Consider the following 22,541-nt stretch of genomic DNA (forward strand, 5'->3'; position numbering starts at 1 on the left):
ACTGCTTCCTCATCAAATCCTACACTTATGGAATAAATACCAGCAATTCCCAGCAATTATTTCTAAGGGAAAAAAGAGTTACATAAAAATAATTTATACATATAAAGGCGGATTAATTTTGATATTAAAACCTGACAAAAGTTTCCTGAGAAAGAAGACAGAAGCATTCTAAAACCATTTTCTGCATAAAAAAATTGGTAGAATTCCAAAAACATTAACAAACTAAATCTGAGGAATAATATATCACAACCTAAGTTGAAACTCTACCAGAAATGCAATGATGTTCAAAATTTTTAAATGAAACAAACTAATCCATCACCTTAATGGAATACAGGCAAAAAAATTATGTTTATCTTAAAAGATACAGAAAAAGCATTATACATTTGTGATTTTTAAAAAATACCTCATAAAGCAAGAGTAGAAGAAAACTTATTTTTCTTTAATTGAAAAAACTACCAAAAACAACAGTGAAAGGTGAAAAATTAAAGGTCTTTTCCTTTGAGTTTGGAAACAAGGATTGCTGGGTATATGGTTTACATATAAAAACTGAATACGTTTCTACATATTCAACAATAGTTAAAAAATATCAGGGGGAGGGGCAAGATGGCAGAGAAGAAGGGAACTCCGTACCTGCACTCGTGCCCATGCACCACACGGAAAAGATCTGAAGCCATAGGAAACCGTACCAAACCCAAAGATTGGGAGAAAAAGGACGCAGGATCCACTGAGAAAGCCTTCTAACGGCTACCTCAAGAAACAAGCCAAATACACATGGTGGACAAGCCCAGATATCACTACGAGTAGGAAAATAAAATAACCAAGGTCTCAACAAGAGAGACAAAGAGATACCATTCAAAAAACACTCTCTGAAAGGATAGGCCCTGGACAAAGAGTATTCCTGGATACAGCAGCGCTCACAGGAGCAGAGAGCATAACAGGTCTTAAAAACTAACAAGAGCCAGAAAACTAACTAAAATGACAAATGACGAAACGAAAAAGCTCTCCCCCAAAGAAACTCCCAGAAAAAGTGACAGCTAATGAACTGCTCAAAACAGATATAAGCAGCATAAATGAACAAGATTTTAGATTAATAATCATAAAATTAATAGCTGGGCTTGAAAAAAACATAAGGGACATCAAAAAAACTATGGCTACAGGCAGAATGGAGAACATAAATAGGCATGAAGAATTAAAAAAAGCGATAAATGAGATACATAATAAATTAGAGGCCTCCAATGCACGGATTGAAGAGGGAGAAAGGAGAATAAGTGATTTAGAAGACACCATTATAGAAAAACAAGAAGCTGACAAAAAAAGAGACAAACTGATCCAGGAACAGGAAAGAAGAATTCGAGAGCTCAGCGANTGGACCTTGAGGGTGTTATGCTGAGTGAAATAAGTCAGGGAGAGAAGGACAAATATCATATGTTTGCACGTATAGGAGGATTAGGAGGAACTTAACGGAGGACAATGGGGGAGAAGAAGGGGAGAAATAATGGGGGAAAAGGGGAGAGGCAAACCATGAGAGACTCTTGAATGCTGACAAAAACTGAGGACTCATGGGCGTGGGGGGGAGGTGGGAGATGGGCATGGAGGAGGGCACTTGTGGGGATGAGCACTGGGTGTTATATGGAAACCAACCTGACAATAAACTATTTGTAAAAAAAGAAAATTCAAAAATTCATTTTCACTGACAAGAATATTCATTGAAGTAAGATCCAAAATTGCTCTAAATTAGAATAAGAAAACCCCAATGTCTTTCAACATAGTGCAGTGGACACCAGACAAAAGGAAACTAACTCCGCCTACAGGAGGCAGGAAGACCAAGTCTCAGACGCGTAATGATGGCAGAAAGCAGCCTTGTGATTCCATTTTACAGAATTTACAAAATCAGGAATGGTTCTAAAAATGAACACATAATTCAGTGGTAAGACTACCAGAAATGTAAAGAATGATTACCATAGACTCCAAGTAACAGCCACCTTTCAGGAGAGGAGCAGAGCTGGAAGGGGCTGATACTCCCTGGCGCTGGCAACGCCCACATCAGGCAGGCTCACCGGGCGCTGCCTGAGCCCCGCAGCCCCTGCGTGTTCTGCACAGACGGGCCGCGTTTCACAGGTAAAAAGGATAAAGCCCATAAGTGAATATATTACCTTAATGAGGGGACTTAAATGGAAGCCTTAGTTTCTTCTTCTTGAAAATCTGTGTACTCTAAAAGTGATCTTACATATTTATTAAAAAAAAATTATTAAAGCACTTAACAATGATGAGTCGTATGAATACTGCATAATAATCTAAATTAAATACAGTGACACACAGAATGCACTTAACACCGTGCCTGCCACAAAGGGAGTGATCAATAAATAGTAAATAGCTATTCTTTGGGGCTGCTGCTATTGCTATAGTCATTGGTGATGTTTACTTACTTCAAGAAGACCTGACAAGTACTTGCCACAAATTTCAAGTGGCTCTGTGAGAGGAGAGTGTGTGCTCCATCCTGGAGATGCGGTGAGGTGAGCCATGCCTCGTAAGGTCCTCTCGAGGGAAGGCAGGCCGTAGAAGTGAGGTGCATCGGTGACTCTCAGGCTCTGAAGCAGCCTCAGAGCCAGCTGCGTCTGGAAAACGTAATGAAGTTCCAAGCATTTCCTGTGTATGTAAAGGAAGGAAGAAAATAATCAACAAGAAAACAAGTGTGACGGGCTACTGGGTTAACTTACTGATGGCAGAGGTTACAACAACTTCATATGTCAGAAAAAAATGAACAAGGAGAAACAGGGTTCTCAAAACAAGACTTTTCAAGGAAAACATAGTTAAAATATGATGTAAAAGACCAGTAACAATTACATCAAAAGAGAGGTAAACGTATATTGCTATTAGCACTCAAAAATAAACCCAAAAGTTGGAATGGAAAATTAAATTCATACTTTAAAGGAGTTAAATTGGCATATATTAAACCTACACTTTCAATCATCTGGCATCACTCAAAAACTGAATTTTTAATTAGCTGAAACTGTTTTCTCCAGAAAGCTAAAATAAAAAGTTTTAATGAGTTTGACACATAATTTAAATGAAACAATCAAGAGAACATTTTTTATTAGGAAACAAAATTCCTGACACTGATAGGTGAGCCTGGAGCCAAAGATGAAATTCCTGGGAGAAGTAACAACAGTGTGTAGCAAAGCACTGAATAAAATCTGAAATCAACTCAGTTTTACAAATTTTTAGACTCCAAAACTGACAATCTACTCACTATGTTTTTATGTATTGCAGTATTAGAGTACTGTACATGTGTAGTTGAATTACAGTATCATGAGTGTAGAGCTGAATGATTTTTAAAGATCCTAATTTTTATATACCTAACATCCAACTGCTTTTAAAGTTTTAGAAACACACAGAACTTGCAACAAAGCCTAAAAGTTATTTGTATAAATTCATATTTCTCACAGGTCAACAACAAAGTACAGCTTACCTGTGAATAATGTGGGGTTAGAGGCACTAACCCCACGTGCAGTCAAAAATCCTCTCCAAAAACTCAAGTAATAGCCTACTGTTGACCGGAAGCCTTACTGATAACATAAAACAGTCAACTAACACATATTTTGTATGTTTTATGTTATAATATACTGTTTTCTTACAATAAGGCAAACTAGAGGAAGGAGAGTATTATTTTTTTAAGTAAGCTCTATGCCCAACGTGGGGCCTGAATTCACAACCCTGAGATCAAGAGTTTCATGCTCTACTGACTGAGGCAGTCATTCATCCCAGGAAAGGAAAATATTATCAAGAAAATCATAAAAGTACTATATTGTATTTTTTCAAAAAACATCCGGTATAAGTAGATCCACATAGTTCAAACCCGTGTTGTGCAAAAAGCAACTAATCTAATTAATAGTACTAAAAATAGTATTAAAAATATTCTTCTGTTCTTTAATGTTCTTTAAATTAACATACGAGTCATTCTTTTTTTTCTTTTCTAGGAGAGAGAGAGACAGGGTGAGCAGGGGAGGGTCAGAGAGAGAGGGAGATACAGACTCCGAAATAGGCTCCAGGCTCTGAGCTGGCAGTCAGCACAGAGCCCGACGCGGGGCTCGAACCCAGGAACCGCGAGATCATGACCTAAGCGAAAGTTGGACGCTTAACCGACTAAGCCACCCAGGCGCCCCAACATACAAGTCATTCTTATTTTCTGTTCCTCTTACCTTAACTCCTCCAAAAGAAAACTACACCACCGAAGGAAATAGTGCATCTGCAAATATCTAACCAAGCCCAGGTCAACCTAGCACATCGGCCACCAGTTCCCTCTCCTACTTCCAGTGAACGTTCCCCAAGCTCTGCACCCAGTTTGTCTTATAACTATGCAAGTTCCTCTCAACATCCCGCGAACAGTCCATAGCACTACTTCTCAAAGTCTAGTCCAAGGACTACCTATGGCGCTTCATATGGACAACCTGAGCTACTGATGTTAATATTTTAACAAACCCCCAGGAGAGTCTATACACATTATAGGTCTAGATGCACAGAACCTACTATCAATAGACTCACTGTTTTTGTCTTCAGTACTTTAAGGAGGCATAAATGCATGCAGTGAAACTCACAAATCTTATATATACACTACAACATGATTTACATATGTATATAATCATGTAACCATGAAGCATAACAACATATAAAACATTCTCATCACCTCAGAAGGCTCCTAAGTGACCCTCTCTAGTGAAATTTTTATTGACCTGTATTCTAAATTTACTAATCCTCTTTTATACTGTGTCTAGCCCACTATTAAGCCCCTGCAATGAGTTCTTTACTTTAGAAACTATAGTCTCCATTTCTCTGTTATTGATAGTCTCCATATTTTTACCAATATTACTTATCTTTTCATCTAATATCTATTAGATTTATATTTAAAATATTATTTAGGGGTGTCTGGGTAGCTCAGTTGCTTAAGTATCCAATTCTTGATTTCAGCTCAGGTCATGATCTCATGGTTCAGGAGTTCAAGCCCCATGTCAGGCTCTGTGCTGACGGTGCAGGGCCTGCTTGAGATTCTCCTTCCTCCCTTTCTGTCCCTCCCCATTCACTCTCTCCCTCTCAAAATGAGTGAACTTTAAAAAATAAAATATTATAATAATAGCTTTAAAGTTCCTGTAACAGTTGACATTTGTGGGTCTATTTCCAATGATATTTTTCTCTGAACTACAGGAGACATTTTCCCACTTCTTTATAGTTCTCTTCATTTGTGATTATATATAGAACACTTGTATCCAAAAGCTATTGAGGGGGGGGTCTGGCTGGCTCAGTTGGTAGAGCACGTGACTCTTGATCTCAGGGTTGTGAGTTTGAGCCCCACACTGGGTATAAAGATTACTTAAAAATAAAATATTTTTTTTAAAAAAAGCTATTGAGGGTAGAGTACATAACAGTTTCTCATAGAAATTATTTGGTCACAAGATTTCGGTTAGGGGATGACTTCAGAGATCTAGTCAGGTGTTGAACTGAATTAGGGCTATTTGACATGTTAGTTTGTTTCAAATGTCATGTATAGGGATCAAGTCTTTCTCTCTAGCAGAGATGTGGAATCTCAGCATAGGAAGACCTCATGAAATAAAAAACTTTTATACATCAAAGGACACTATCCAAAAAGTGAAAACATAACCCACAGAATGGAAGAAAATTTTGCAAATCATATTTGATACAATATTGATGTCCAGAATATATAAAGACAGCTCAACAATAACAAAAACCCAATGCAAAATTAGGCAAAACACTTGAATACATATTTTTCCAATACAATAACCAATAAATACAAAATAATTTCCAATACAAATAACCAATAAGCACAGGAAAAGATGCTCAAGATCATTATCATTAGGGAAATGGAATCAAAACCAAAATAATTCCAGTTTATACCGCTAGGATGGTCATTATAAGAAGTGTTAGGGAGGACGTAGAGAAATGAGAACATTCACACATTCCTAGTGGGAATGTAAAATGGTGTAGCAGCTATGGAAAAGAGTTTGGCACTTCCTCAAAAAAATAATCACAGAGTAACAACATGAGCCAGCAACTCCAGTCATAGGTGTAAACCGGGGAACTAAAAACATGCATTCACACAAAAACTTGTATATAAATGTTCAAAGCTGCATTATTTACAATAATCAAACGTAGAAACAACTCAATGTCCACCACCAGATAAACAAAATGTGGTCTATCTGTACATGGACTATTGTTCAGTCATAGGAAGCAATGAGCACTGATATGTGCTGGAATATGGATAGACTCTGAAAGCGTGATGTGAAATCAGACACAAAAGATCACACGTATCTGATTCCATTTACATAAAATGTCCAGAATAAGTAAATTCCCAGAGACACGAAAATTAGTGGTTGGTTGCCACAGGCTTGGATAAGGGTACAATTTTCTTTTCAGAGTAATGAAAATGTTCTGGAATTGAATGGTGACAGTTGAACAGCATTGTACACATACTAAAACAATTCAATTGTATACTTTAAAATGGTTAAAATAGAAAATTTTATCTAATTACAAAAAATTTTAAGTCAGAATTATAGACACACATTTGAAAATCATCTAGGTAATAAAAAAAGTCATAAAGTTATAGAAATGCTTAGATAAATGTATAGAGAATTAAGAGAGGACCAAGAACTAAAACCTAAAGACAGCAAAATACTGTGTGTGTGTGTGTGTGTGTGTGAAATTACAATCAAGCTATACAAGAGACTTCATTGAAATCAAAACAAACAGACCACAACTGATTATTATTGAAGTCTTTCCTCCTCAATTCAAAACAAGTAAAAAGTAAGACTCTTTAGAAATCCAAAGGAAACTAGTTTCTACATAAATGTCCCCAAACCTTCAACAACACAAGTGGTACCTGTCGGTAACTGCCACGAAACTGAGCAGCAAGGTGCTGAAGAGAGCAATCAGTTCCTTCTGGAGCTGTTGTCTGACAGCCGTCTGGATGTCGTCTGTTTCCTCTCGTGCCTGTGACTCCGTCAGAACCAGCAGGTCTAACAGTGGGTTTGGACTCTAAAAAAATAATATTAAAAAAATGTTTACTCTCTAATTGAGCTGTATGTTGTTTCCTAGAAAGGCTTTTGTTGCAAATCATGTTCTGGATTACCTATGAGTTTTACTACCTAACCTGCAGGTATGGGACTCTAGTGCATTAGCACAGACGTTCTGAACTCAAAAGGTGCTCATATGTCATCTCAACAGAAGAGCAGCACATCTATTATAGAAAACTGAGGAAAATACAACGAAGCACAATGAGAAAAACAAAAAAGCCATCACTTCACAGAGACAGCCGCTACGAGGAGACTGGCGTACACTATTCTCATTTGTGGGAGTGTAAACATAAACAGAATTCTAATTCTATATTTTTAACAAAACTGAGATCAAGTGAAAAAATCCACTATTGTAACCCCTTTTGAAACATAACATTGGGGCACGTTGTGGGGCACTCAGTCCGTTAAGCATCCAACTGCGGCTCAGGTCATGATCTCTTGCAGTTTGTGGGTTTGAGCCCCATGTCAGGCTCTGTGCTGACAGCTCAGAGCCTGAAGCCTACTTCAGATTCTGTGTCTCCCTCTCTCTCTGCCCCTCACCCACTCACTCTGTCTCTTTCTCTCTCTCTGTCTCAAAAATAAATATTTAAAAATTAATAAACATGTTATCAGTATTTTTTCAAAAATAATATTTTAATATATGATTATTATTCAACCACAGGGATTTATCACACCAACTACTAAATCATCAGTGATTTCTAATGTCACGGAGCTGTGCAGCAGGGTGTTCAACTCTGATCGTATCCTGTGTATGAATTCTAAGCTATGATATTACTAAATCAAACCAGTTTTAACGGCTTTAATGTTTTCAACATATACCGCCAAACTGTCTCTGAAAAACGTGTCCCAACACATGAGTAAGTGGGGTGGGAGCAGATCACAGCACTCAAGCCAAAGCTGAATACTGGTACTGTTGTCGTCTTTGCCAATCTGATAGGCTGACAAATAAAACTAGTATTATTTAAATTTTTTCTTCTTTTCCAACTTTAAAAAAAAGTAACTAAAAAATGTAACAGGATTATTTTTAATAATACTAAGAAGAGAAAACGTTAATTAACCAATAGCATTAAAGACTGATGGAATAGTTATTAATCAAAGAAAACAAGATTCCTCCATTTAATTTTTTTATTAAGCTAGAAGATGTGCATTTTCATATTTTACAGATGGGCAAACAGAGGTTTATAAAGATGTTAAGTAACTTGTCCAAAGTCATACACACCAACAAAGGATTCAACCTGAGAATCATCTAGCTTCAAATATGGTTAATATTATGTGCTGTGTATTATGCCACATTAATTCTGCATATTACAACATACAAAAAGAGAGAAAATATAATTACTACTGTTATGAAATCCTTCACCTAAAGCACTCAAAAAATAACTGCCTTCTTTGGACGGAAAAAAATGTGAAGAAAATTCTAAGTTGTTTATATCACGTAGTATGTACCATACACTTCAATGAAGTACACAGAATTATAAATAATACAACTGAGAGGGGCTCCTGGGCGTCTCGGTCAGTTAAGCGTCCAACTCTTGATTTCGGCTCAGGTCATGATCTCGTGGTCGTGGGATCAAGCCCCACGTCAAGCTCCACACTGAGCTTGGGATTCTCTCTCTCCCTCTCTCTCTACCCCTCCCTAGCTTATACATTCTCTCTCAAAATAAATAAATAAACGTTTAAAAAACATAATACACCTGTGGGTTTTAAGAAAGTATTGGGAGCAGATGTTTTCTTTTAACTTACTTTACTCTGTTTCATACCTAAGCAGCATTTTTCCCCCAGCTTTTCCTTTCATCCTGAACAAGAAGTGCCTCGTTTGGATCAAATAAAATTACATAAAACATAACTACAACTTCTATGTTTTACATAGCAATAAAACAATCAATTACACATCTAATAAAATCATAAAAATAAATATATATACTATACTATTCTTAGCTCCAAATCACCAAAGACTTAATTACACCTACCTTTACCCCAACTCTCATAAATACTGACAAAATGAACAAGTTAGGTTTTTTTAATATTTATTTTTGAGAGAGACAGAGAGGGACAGAGCACAAGTGGGGGAGGAGCAGAGAGAGAGGGAGACACCAAATCCAAAGCAGACTCCAGGCTCTGAGCTGTCAGCACAGAGCCCGACGCGGGGCTCGAACCCACGAACCACAAGATCATGACCTGAGCTGAAGTCGGACGCTCAACTGACTGAGCCACCCACATACCCAACAAGCTGTTTTTAATGCAAACTCCATCTTAATAAAATATAATTTTACTATCAGGAATTATTAATCCTGATATGCAAACAAAAAGTAGAAACTACTAATAGGTTACTGTATTGTTATAGGATGCATATACCTAAAACCAAGATTCTTCCCTAAAATCTCATTCTGTTAATAATTTCTTTCTTCTTATAACTGCTAACACCTTTTCCCTTTAGAACACATCTTCAATTTACATATTAAGATTCAGTAAGCTTCAGCAACATCACTTCTAAAATACAGAATGAATTACCATTTTTCATGTACAAGAGAGAGAAGTTGCTACTGATGTCTATTGATCTCAAGTATTTAATCATACCTGAAGATATTGTCTTTAGACATTAGTATTCAATCCTAATTTTAAACCAAGTACGTGGGTCATTACTTTGTCACCGTGACCTCCAAAAAGAACAATTTCTACAAGGATGGTTCTTTCCCATTCATCACATGCACCTTACCATCCATCAGCAGCCTACAAACAACGGGACATGCAATGCCCTTCATGAACGCGGAGCGCGCATGAGCCCATGGAAGTTGGCCCACAAAGGTGCAAGTGCTGTATGGGTCTGAATAGCCTCCCCCCTAAAAAATTATGGCCCCACTTTTACGAACTTCCACGAAAAAGAAAAACACATTCTGCTTGCTCTCAAAATAAATACACTTTCAAGAAATAAAAATTTAATTATTCAGCAATCAAAAAGAATGAAATCTTGCCATTTGCAACAATATGGATGGAACTAGAGTATATTTTGCTAGTTAATTAAGTCAGTCAGAGAAAGACAAATACCATATGATTTCACTCATATGTGGAATTTAAGAAACAAAATAGATGAACATAGGGAAGGGAAGGAAAATAAGATAAAAACAGACGGAGACAAACCATAAGAGAATCCTAATTACAGAGAATAAACTGAGGGCTGCTGGAGGGGAGGTGGGTCGGGGGATGGGCTAAATGGGTGATGGGCATTAAGGAGGGCACTTGTTGGGATGAGCACTGGGGGTTGCATGTAAGTAGAGAATCACTAAATTCTATTCCCGAAATCATTCTTACACTGTATGTTAACTAACTTGGATTTAAATTCAAAAAAGAAATGCATTGTGAAAAGAAAGGTATTCAAACTCAGCACTTCTTGGTTCTTTTATACATTAACAAAATTATCTTTACGTTAAAATGTAGATTAGCAATGCCATAAATTACTAAAGTGCCTAAAATGTTTGTAATAAATGAATATTCTGATAAAACGCATAGATGACTTTTCACAAGAGAAAAGTTCTCAGTTGTCCCTCAGTAAATGAGCTGATTTTTTTACACTTCCTATTCACATCCTTCTGCCTGATCACAGACTCAGGTACTCGGCCTGACCTTCCTAGTTTCTGCCACTTTTGTAAACCTCTTCACGTTATGTCCATACATTCAAAACAATTGCTTTAGAAATGCTATTTTACTGACCTTCTTAAATCATCTCTCGCTTATTTTACCCATTTCAAACGAGAAACTTTAAAAAGTATTTGACTATCTATTTTCAGGTTTCCCTTATTTTGAATATTAATCTTTACATAACACTTAATAATTTCATGCTTATAGCAGGACACAGAGCAAACTCTCTTAATAGTGGATGCTTAAGTCCACTTTGCTCACCTTTTGCTCACTCTATCATTATTTATCACACCAGTGATGATAATGTATGAGACAAACTAAAAGCTTTCTGAAGACACTCTGATACCATACAAAGTCAAATAAATAAACTATACCAAAAAACCTTTCCTAAGCCTGCATCGAAATTATAGTACAACCATTCAGAATTTTGTAAAAGTCTCATTTTTAATTTCAAAACTATCAATAAATTATAAAATATGCATCAGCAGTCATGACATACTATAAAATTCATAGCAATTTACATGTTGTTTTTTTTAAAATCGTTATTCCAATTGTTACACAGTTTAATTTTTTTAAATTATTTATTTTTGAGACAGAGAGAGAGAGAGCATGAGCAAGGGAGAGGCAGAAAGAGAGGGAGATACAGAAACTGAAGCAGGCTACAGGCTCTGAGCTGTCAGCACAGAGACTGACAAGGGGCTCAAGCCCACAAACTGCGATATCATGACCAGAGCCGAAGCCAGACATTCAACCAACTGAGCCACCCAGGCACCCCGAGACTTTTTTTTAAACATTTTATTTATTTTTGACAGAGAGCAAGCAAGGGAGGGGCAGAGAGAGAGGGAGACACAGAATCTGAAGCAGGCTCCAGGCTCTGAGCTGTCAGCACAGAGCCCAAGGCAGGGCTCGAATCTACAAACTGTGAGATCATGACCTGAGCCGAAGTCAGGCACTAAACCAACTGAGCCACTCAGGGTCTCTTAATTGTTAAGTTTTAACTATTTAGTTGGAGTTAATTTAGGTAAATATATTTTAATAGGCAGAGTGATTTTTCTATTGTACAACCCATGTACAACATCTAATAAGCAAACATTCAATTACTGCACAGAATTTCAAAGAAAGATGCTAAACCCAAGCCCATTATAACTACTTTTTTCACAGCCCAAAGCAACCATAACTCCCAGAATACAAGAACTTCAATCTAAGGAGATTGTTTCAGAAATTATTCTTCTTTAAAAAAGACTAAAAAGATAATGAAGGTATAAAAAATTTATAGATCAAAAATCGATTTCTCAAAAACTCAGAGGAAAAGTTTCATAGAGATTCTTCTAATGATACTTTAATATTCAATCTCTAAAATATTTAAGCGTGCCTAAAAGCTGAACAAGGAACTATAGTGACATAAGGTCTTACTGTTTTGCTTTATTAAAAATGGTCAGAAAATAACTGCCTCCAAACACCTTGGTAATATTTTTAACAATTAAATGATGAAAGAAAATCAAAATACATTAAATATTAAATATGGTACTGTGAAATCATCCTCGAGAACACAATAGGAGAGCAAAATTTAGACATCCATGTACCCTGGAAGTTCAATCATCTTATTAAGGTTTCACTTATTAATTATGCACTTTAAGGAATTAGTCCGTCATCTGTCACTTGTGTTAAATTGTTCTGTTTATCATGTCTTTTTAACTATGTTTAAAGCATTTCTTGCCATTCATGGAAGCCAACAAAATAATGCCCTCCCACTGGACATAAATTTTTTCATAAGTTACACAAATTGAAAACAAAGGTAATCTGAAAGAAAATATGGCCCCCCAATACTAAAAATAACGTTTATTAAAGAAAACTTCGTGGGGTGCCTGGGTGGCTCTCTTGGTTGAGCACCCAACTCTTGACTTCAGCTCAGGTCATGACCTCACGGCTTGTGGATGCAGGGCTGCTCTGGGCTGGCAGTGCAGGGCCTGCTTACGATTCTCTCTCCCTCTCTCTCTGCCCCTTCCCCACTCAAGCTCACTCACTCTTTCTCTCTCTTAAAATAAATAAACATTTTTTTAAAAGAAAAACCTGTAATAATTTTAAAATATAGTTCTTCAGAAAACACAGGCATATCAAAAAACATAATATATAATCCAATCTAAGAGTCGTGTACATACAGAATCTTGTTTATGATACTTTGGACTTACTTTATGTTCCCATCTTACTTTATGTTTCACCTCCTAGCTTTTGTGATTTCTGCTTTTCATCTTTTATAATTTAAATAGCATTCCATGAGCATAATTTCCACGTTTAGTCACAGTCCTACAGGTATGTGTGTATAAGAGCAAGAGAGAGCGAGCGAGCGTGAGCTGCCCCCTCCACCAATGGCCTTGTTACTCCCGGGAGTAGCTACCCTCCCTCTCCTGGGCTCCTGTCGGCCCCCCAGCCTCCATCATGCCACCCACTCCCGGAGACAGCTGCTGCCACTGTCTTCTTAAATTTCAGTCACATCCCGCCACCCTTCCACTCAAAACCCTCCACCAGCTTCCTCTCTCACTTAGGTTAAGCTCCTTAGCCCACAAGGTTCTATCTGAGCCTGATTCTGAATATCCTTCTGATCTCATCTCCTACCTCTGTTCTTCATTCATCCCGCTACATCCACATTGACCTCCGGTTGCTTTTCAAACCTGACCCCGACAGCCAAGTGCCTTTGCATTTCTTTTCCACTCTTGCCAGATACTCTTCCCTACGTACCTGTATGGCTGACTCTGACAGCTACCTCGGTGCTCTGAGGGGCACCGACGGGGCCTTCTCTGACCCCCGGATCCCATTGGGCATCCTCCAGGCTGGCCTAGCTCTGCCTGCTTAACGTTTCCTCATCACACTTATCATTCCCTTTGCAGAGTATCTGTGCTCCACTCCACTATTCCAGGAGGACAGGGTTTCTGTCTTATTCCCGGACGTGGTATTTTTATGTAGTCATATTTACCGATTCCCCTTATGGGTTCTAAATTATATATCTTCTTGGAGAAAATCTTCTCTACTCCAAAGTTTTAAGTAAATACTTTACTAGACACGGCCTATATAAAAACCACACTTTTTTATTCTATAGCATTACTAATTTTTACAAATAAATCATTTGTTAAACCTAAAACTCAATTCCTTAATAACACTTACCTGTCTAAGAAGTAATTCTAGAAGCCAGTTTAGAAGCTCTACTGATGAGTTTTTTCTTTGTTCCTTCAATAACTTATTCAAAAAATGTATGATATCTATTAGCAGTTTCTCATCTTCAGTGCAAGCAGGAAGCACTTGTAGAAACCTACAATAAAAACACACTTTTCATGGTTTCTAGCTCTTTACCGTAAGTCGTGTGCTGACAAACACTTCACAACCAGGTAAGGAATGCGATGACTGGCTGTGTTTGCCAATTCCCAGAGTGAAAATCTTTGCTGGTGGCCGACTGCAAGCCACCAACACTGCACGCACCTGCGGAGACAGGCGCACCGGCACACCGCCGTACGGCACGCCCCTGAGGAGACACGCGCACCGGCACACTGCCGTACGGCACACAACCTGTGGACACCAGCACTCACTTGTGGACATCGGGACACTAGCGTACGGCACACACCTGTGGAGACATGAGCACTGGCACACTGCCGTAAGGCACACAACTGCGGACACCAGCACACCACCATACAGCACGCACTTGTGGACACGGGCACCGGCGCACTGCCATACAGCACGTACCTGTGAACACCGGCACACACCTGTGGACACTGGCACGCACCTATGGGCACCAGCACGCACCTGTGGACACCGGCACACTGCCGTAGGGCCCATCCACAGAACAGAAAAAACAGACGTGTGGGGCGCCTGGGTGGCTTAGTCGGTTAAGCGTCCGACTTTCGCTTAGGTCATGATCTCGCGGTTCGTGGGTTCGAACCCCGCATCGGGCTCTGTGCTGACTGCCAGCTCGGAGCCTGGAGCCTATTTCAGTCTGTGACTCCCTCTCTCTCTCTGACCCTCCCCTGCTCAAGCTCTCTCTCTCTCTCTCCTAGAAATAAATAAAAACATTAAAAAAAAAAGACGTGAATAACCTCACAAACACAAGTATCACCAAAATGTTGTAAAATAATCAGGAAGTGATGACATTACCTTCATTTTTCTTATAACTTATTTAACTGTACATTTATATAATTTCATATTTAGCAATGGCTGTGTTTTCACGTGAACTTACAAAAGCCCTGAAACTCAGTGGCCAGCTTTCTTACAGAGGCACTGCCGTTCCCAGCAGCACTGGAAAGGGCCAATTAGGCCTCAGGATTGTGAGAGATACATTTGAATTCACATTTCAGAGACTGATCTGACCTCGCGTTTTGAAAACTGCACGTTACGTTTAATAGAAAGTTATACATCTCAGACCAAATTCACACGAAGACTAAAATGTAAAACTGCTGGCAAAGGCTGCTTGTCAGTCTTTGTTTCGCATGCAGCCATCTGCTGCCAGTTAGACAAGTTTGTAAGCCGGAGCCTTCCCAGCAGCTACTAACGGATCTCCACACAGCAATCAACTTCATGAGATTCCGAGTGAAAAGAAAAAGGAGATAATTTTCTTATGAACAAAACAAAACAAAACAGCCCGCTGCAGGGGCCCCAAACCCACTAATCAATCAGTGAGGTCTTGGCCCTTTTATAACGTGAACAGGAACAGACATTCACTCTGTTCATTCAGGCCTTTCCTAATCGTCTACCTTTGTGAGATTGCAAAATGTTCGAGGATGGGATATAAAAACTGTGTTGATTATCATTAGTTCCAAAATGCGGTGACTCAGGAAATTATTCCCTTTTGCCACTATTAGGCATTTATCACAGATAATAAAAATTGCAGAGTCTTTCTTTCTTACGGACACAACATATCTCTAAATGACAGCAACGGGAAGAATGTGTGCTCTTATCTTCAAAGATGTGGAGATAAACCCAAACACAATTCAATCCCGGCCTTGGAAAGTGGCGACCCTGAGCTGTGCCCACTGACCTGTTGAGAGTGGTGTGCCAGGCCAAGGACCTCAAGGTCAGCCCACAGGGGCCGGTGGCAGGCTTTAGAGACAATCTGTCATTCAGAAGATAAAAACTCATCCTCGTGATGGCAGCCCTCACTTCCCTGTGGCCTGCAGCCTCAACGACGGAATGGAGACAGTCCCTCAGGCCACTAGCCGTGAGCGTCACCTTCAGAGCAAGGGTGTCCTCTGTGGAGAGCTTCAATGCATCCGAACATCTAAGCAAACAGACACAGAGGAAGAACAACGTAAGGCTATTTAAATAAAAGCTAACATTTATGTTTTTTATAAACTCTCACCAAAAAATTCTTTATTATCTTCATTTTAAAGGGTGACTCACAGCAAAGAGAAAATATATATATATACCTGTCAATTTTAGTTTTATACTAGCATCCTAAGAGTTTGTACTGACATTTTCCTGCTTATAGAAATAGAATTTTCATGCAAATAAGAAAGCCCTGACAGATCAGAATATCAGAATATTCAAAGTAATCTTCATCACAATAATGGTAACAACACTTACACATATACTTACTTAACTTTTACTCTAATTCAGAGGACTTTTCCAAGTGACTTATATCCATTAATTAATCAAACTTTCTATAATCTCTAACACAGAACAGATCATGTACTTTTATATTTAAATTTTCTGGTGTGATAGTTTTTAAAAAGTAATGAACACATGTAATCTTTAAAACAAAGTAAAAATCACAATCTTCAGTGAAAAAGTAGAATCAGATAGTAAGTTAAAAAGCCACTTGCCCTAAAGGAAAAAGAAAATCTAACTAGTTACTTATAATTAATTAAATATGGGGGTGCCTGGGTGGCTAAGTGTCTGACTTCAGCTCAAGTCATGATCTCATGGTCCATGGGTTTGAGCCCCGCGTCAGGCTCTGTGCTAACAGCTCAGAGCCTGGAGCCTGCTGTGGATTCTGTATCCTCTTCTCAATCTCTGCCCCTTTCCCACTCACACTCTGTATTTCTCCCTCTTTCTCTCTCTCTTCTCTCTCAAAAATACATAAACATTAAAAAAAAATTTTTAGTTAGTTAAATATGAATGCGTTTTCAACTAAATGTAATAGCTTACTCTTTGATTTTAGGTTCAGAATTCATTTGCTTCAAAAGATTCTCACTCCCATGATACCAGGACAAGTTCCAAGCTATTCTCAGCATGTCTGAGACTGGCTTCAAGGCCAAACAACCAGCAGATAATGGCAAAACCACAGAGTAAGGACTCACGGCATGGTGGCCAACTACATGCACTGGTAGATGATACCTAAAGAAAATATATATAAATAATTACAAATTTTGAAATTCTTAAACACAACTAAAACCGATGAACTACAAATGAGGGCCAGCTCTACGCCTCCCAATAATACAGAGGTCACTCTCATGGCTCCTATTTTGAACAGTAAGCATGCTGTATATAGTATTTCAATTATTCTTTTGCCATCCTCCAAACTCCCAAAAATACTTTCCGAACTCTTTCCTGAAGACTTACCTGATTCTGTATTGTATTAGAGTTGTTTGCAGACATAACCAATGCCTCCTCAAGTCAAGGCCTGTGGCTACAGGTAAGCCACACACAAAAGGTTAAAGCTAGTACACGAGTGCCTACTTTACACCAAACACTGTATATTATCTATCATTCATCATTTACATGGTGTGGCACTGATACCCATTTTACAGGTGATCAAAATGAGTCTTAAAGAGGCTAAATGAATTGCCTTATGTTCACAGCAGTCACTAAGTGACCAAGTCACAACTTAATATTTTCACTTGAGAACATAGCTGTATCACCAATAAACTCAATCAGCATGTGTTACCAAGAGGAACCAGAAATATTTTCAGATCTAAGAACAGATTCAATGTCAACATCTCTTAAACCAGTCCAAGTTAATTTAATAGTGTTTAACAGCAAAGTCTATCATGTTCAAACGTTAAAAAATAATTTTCCTAAAATACATATTCCAAACCCCTAATTCACATAGCTGTGACTAATGTTAGATAAATACAATTGGGTAAGATTTCTAAAGGGACCCTTTACTGTGCTTTTTCATTTCAGGCACCTCAAAAAAACAAGCTAAGGGAAAGTTCTACGTACAAATGAGGCTGAATAGTTTAAGAAAATATTTTTGGAAAATTGGACTTTTTCACAAAAGAAACCAAGATTCCTTAGACAAATGGCTAACACCAGGTCTGAGACAGGGGAGCGGAAGGTGATTCCTGGCCATCTCTCTGTGCAAGAATGCAAGAAAATACTCAGAGACTCATGGGGCCTGCCAGAAGGGCACAGAGCTCAGTTGAAAGGACTTCCACCGAACAAAAAAGGTAAGGCAATCAATCAATGGGGAAATTTTTAGTAAGGTAGAAAACAAGCTGCAAATTTAGCCTAAAGAACGCAGAAGGAAGAAAGGAACAAAAGGCACAGGGTAATTAATGCGTCACAACCAGTTTGAAAAACCACCTCCCATCTACCAGAGGGGGCAACACTTTTTAAAATAACAAAACTACTGTGAGTAAAGGAACAAGAAGACCCTTTCTTCTCGCTATAGACAGATCTTTCCTGAGCTAACTCTGGCTCTTTTCCCTAGGACGACCAAACAGATATGGAACGTCAACAACATCACAGAGCTGCTTTTTTTGCTTAGGGTAAAAATGCCTCCCACACCTGGCCCGTGAAGTGTGGAAACAAACTGTAAAGGCATGATGGGAAGCCAGACCTCTGAGCACCCCTGGGTGCCGTGCCTCTTGCAAGTGACATGTTCCGTGGGGCCTGGAAACATGCATGCGGCCCACTTAACTAGACCCAGTATCTCCTATTAGCACCCGGGTCCTCCAGCCATGGCAGGTCCCAGCACTGACAAATGCAGTGACGTTCCAGGCACAGCCTCCTGCCGTCATGTTGGGTTTGACGACTCAGCCGAATCTAGAGGCCGTAGAGAGTGGGTGATGCCTACAAACAAGGGGCTTTGCTCTTTTAAGAATGTATCCAGAAGGAATTCTTGCACTCTATCCCAGGAAACATACCTGTTTTCAGGGGTGGATGCAGGAACAAAAACCCAGAATCAACCCAAATACTTTCTCACCGGAAAATGAATAAGTTGTGGTAAATAAATTTAACAACGGAGTATTATATAGCAGTGAAAGTAATTATACTACACGTAATAATATCTACCAAGCTATGGAATGTTCTTTTTAAATTAATCATAGTTTTATTCAGATAATATTTACTTATCTTTAAAATACACAGATTTTCAGTGTACATAGAGCCTGATGAATTTTTCCATTTGTATTCATTTCTATGACCACCACTCACAATAAAATACAGAACATTTACATCCCTTCAGAAAATCTACTTGTCCCCTTTTCTTCTCAATTACTCCCTTTGCCCTCCTCCAAGAGGTAACTGCTATTTTGGATATAACTGGAGAAATTGGATCATGTTACAGAATTATTTTTCAATTTTCTTAGATGTGATCATGCACAGTATAGTGACTATGCAGGAGAATGCCCTTAATTTCAAGAGGTACATGCTGGAATAATTAGAAAGTAAGTAAAAGTATGTCTAGAACTTATTTTCAAATGCGTTAGAGGAAAAATTACATATAAATAAACACATTGAGGGAGACAGAAAAGCAATTCAGCCCGTGTGTTAACTGCTGAATCGAGGCAGGAGAGTAAGCACATTTGTTCACTGGACAGTCCTTTCAACCTCTCTGAACTCCTTTCCGGATGGAAGGCTGGTGGCGGGGACGTGTCTCCAGAACTCTCTGAGGCGCCACTGTCAGGAAACATTAAAACGCTACAAGGCATGTGATTTAAATACCAGATGAAAACTGTGACAACTTACAGATTTTGGTTTCCCTTTCGGTAACATTTTACCTTCAAAAAATAAATAAATAAATCATTTACCTTCTAAAAACTGAAACAGGCAAACTGAAGACTGGTGGAGCAGAAGGTTTACTGGAAGGGATAATAGACCTAGTTCATTAGGGAGAAAAAAAACACACAAAAGGAAAGAAACAACTGAGTAAACCTTAGTTTCATCTGACAAATACAATTTGCTCCTTGACTGAAACACCAGTCAAGAGTTGCAACTAGTTCCATCATTTGTGCAGTTACATGTTTGCTACCACGGGGACTGGCTTCCGAAGAGTAACGACGCTCTTCTTCAGGAAGTCGTACAGTAAGTGACTCATGTGATGCGGGCACTGCAAGGGCAGGTCAGTCTGTGCCCCTCCCACATGATCCTGCTCAAGTTCAGTGTTAATCAGCTACATTATCGTCCTAACATCTTCCCAAAAGTTTTTAAATAAAATATTACAGAAAATATACATAGAATTGAAAACATATACCAAAAAGGGTATTAACAAAAATTACTGCAGTAGTTTTTAAATTTTATGCTCAGTAATATTAGAAAATAGGAGTTCAGGGGACTTTTTGAGCCAATGGGCTTTTTGATATGGCTTGCTCAAACCAAAATGGGAAGCATAAGCTTCATATTTCAGAAATTTCCAGGCACCGCCTAGAGACTATTTCAAAAACTTTAAATAACTGAGTAAAAAACTTTTGTGGCGCCTGGATGGCTCAGTCGGTTAAGCGTCCGACTTCGGCTCAGGTCATTATCTCATGGTTCATGAGTTCAAGCCCCTGTCGGACTCTGTGCTGACAGCTCAAAGCCTGGAGCCTGTTACAGGTTCTGTCCCCCTCTCTCTCTGCCCCTCCCTGCTCACACTCTGTTTCTCTCTCAAAAATAAATAAACATTAAAAAAATTGTTTTTTAAAGAGTAAAATCTTTCAAAATTCTCATAGCTTACCACACATCCATTCTCGATACTTCATCAAATAAGAGAAGACAAAATAATGCTCCGACTTCAGTCACAACGTCATGATCTTCATGAAATATCAAGGAAACTAAAAATAAAAAGAGGCATTAACTTCATGAAATATTTTTACCTCTAGAATAATGAACCTCAAATTTAAAATATCTTAACTCAGAGGGAAGAGGTGTCATTCTATGAGAAACGCCAACATTAACCCAGATACACTAGCATATGTGGATCATTTGGAGGGCTCGTTAAAGCAGGGCTTCTGCTTCTGCAAGTTTGGGCTGGAGCCTGGGAATCCCACACACGGCTGGGCCAGGAACCACACTTGTAGACCCACTCACTCCATACTGTGCGTGAGTAACTTTCAGTTACACAAAGAAGCAAACTGATCTAGCTTCTAGGAGGCTTTGCCAAGTCTTTTATCTCTAGATAAGGTCTGCTCATTCAAAGGTCTCCTTATCTGATCACTCCTGCCCTTTCCTACAAGCATATAATCAGAGAACTTACTTTTGATGTTAAAACACTGCCTACGTGTTGGTGTTGTTTTACTTTGTGTGTCTTATTTATTATAACAAGATAATGGAAAAGGAAACTGTTCTGAGCTAACAAGACAGAAGGCTAGCACCAAGACATAACTGAAGTGGCCTGGTCAAATCCTTTAGCATTAATAAGCCTCAGTTTCCACCTCTGTAACGTTTCCAATGTTAAGATTTCTCAGTGCTTGACAACTGTGAAATTCTAACCAACTAGGCACGACAGTGGTACCAATCACACAGGAATAACAACATAATACAGAGTTAGTAAATCCAGGAACACAGCAACAAGAAATTAGTTGCCAAAGAAGACATTTGTCCTATCATATGTTTGCACGTATAGGAGGATTAGGAGGAACTTGACAGAGGAACAAGNAAAAGAAAAATATCAACATGTAATTGACATGACTAAAAATAGCAATGAACTGGGGTGCCTGGGTTGGCTCCGTTGGTTAAGCCTCCAACTTCCGCTCAGGTCACAATCTTGCAGTTTGTGGGTTTGAGCCCCACGTCGGGCTCCATGCTGACAGCTCAGAGTCTGGAGCCTGCTTCAGATTCTGTGTTTCCCTCTCTCTCTGTTCCTCCCCAACTCTCTCACTCTCTTGCTCTCTCAAAAATAAATGAATGTTTAAAAAAATAGCAATGAACAGAAACAGAAATACACATAAGAATTTAATTTATGATGATATATACACTCCATATCAGTGGGGACAGAATGAGCTATCATATTTCCAAAACCATAAAAAATTATTGCAATACAACTACCTAAAATATGAAAAAAGTAGATCTCTACCTTACACTATATATCAAAATCAATTCTAGATAAAGATCTACATTTTTTAAACAACACTATAAACATGTAACAGAAAAAATAGAAGCCTCTTTAGAATTTGGAAATGGAGAAGTCTCTCCTTTATAGAGCACGATGAAAAGCTCAGTTGCTCTAACAGAAAAGCTTTATTTACTTTCATAAAATATTTAAGGCTAAAGATAGAAAAATAAATACATCAAAAGTATAGAAAGCTTAGAAGAAAATCTTCATACAAAATCAGGCATAAAGTTTCTAGTTGTTATAGAAGGGAAACTCTACCCGTCGCTAAAAGGAAATTAAATACAAGAGAAAAATAGCCAATTCATAGAATAAGAAATTTGAATATGTAATAAATACATGAAAAGATAATCGCCTGCCCTAAAAGTTAAAAAAATAGCACAATGAGATATTATTTTCACCAGTAAGATTAAAGAATTTTTTAAATGAGACATATTCAGTGTTAGCACAATTGTGAGGCAAACAGGTACTTGTAAACACCATGGGTGGGAATGATCTGGAAGGGCCCTGAACCATATACCCGGTAAAATCTCTTTCTTTGACCAAGCAGTTCCAAGTACAGACTATGCAGAAGATGACCATAAAAT

The 22,541-nt window shown here is 38.4% G+C and overlaps 1 protein-coding gene across 1 annotated transcript in view; it reads right to left on the reverse strand.

Moving 5' to 3' along the window:
• RTTN (rotatin) overlaps positions 1 to 22,541 on the reverse strand; it is a 165,538-nt gene that overhangs the window by 86,166 nt on the left and 56,831 nt on the right. The window contains exons 22-28 of the mRNA XM_077752674.1: positions 20,581 to 20,677; positions 19,676 to 19,744; positions 16,848 to 17,036; positions 15,739 to 15,978; positions 13,878 to 14,022; positions 6,890 to 7,044; positions 2,427 to 2,646 (exon numbers count right to left, since the gene is read on the reverse strand). Of these exons, the coding sequence (XP_077608800.1) occupies positions 2,427 to 2,646; positions 6,890 to 7,044; positions 13,878 to 14,022; positions 15,739 to 15,978; positions 16,848 to 17,036; positions 19,676 to 19,744; positions 20,581 to 20,677 (1,115 nt within the window). The remainder of the gene's footprint in view (positions 1 to 2,426; positions 2,647 to 6,889; positions 7,045 to 13,877; positions 14,023 to 15,738; positions 15,979 to 16,847; positions 17,037 to 19,675; positions 19,745 to 20,580; positions 20,678 to 22,541) is intronic.

The sequence above is a fragment of the Crocuta crocuta genome, unplaced genomic scaffold (genome assembly GCF_008692635.1).
Source record: "Crocuta crocuta isolate KB4526 unplaced genomic scaffold, BGI_CrCroc_1.0 scaffold101, whole genome shotgun sequence".
Classification (NCBI taxonomy): domain Eukaryota; kingdom Metazoa; phylum Chordata; class Mammalia; order Carnivora; family Hyaenidae; genus Crocuta; species Crocuta crocuta.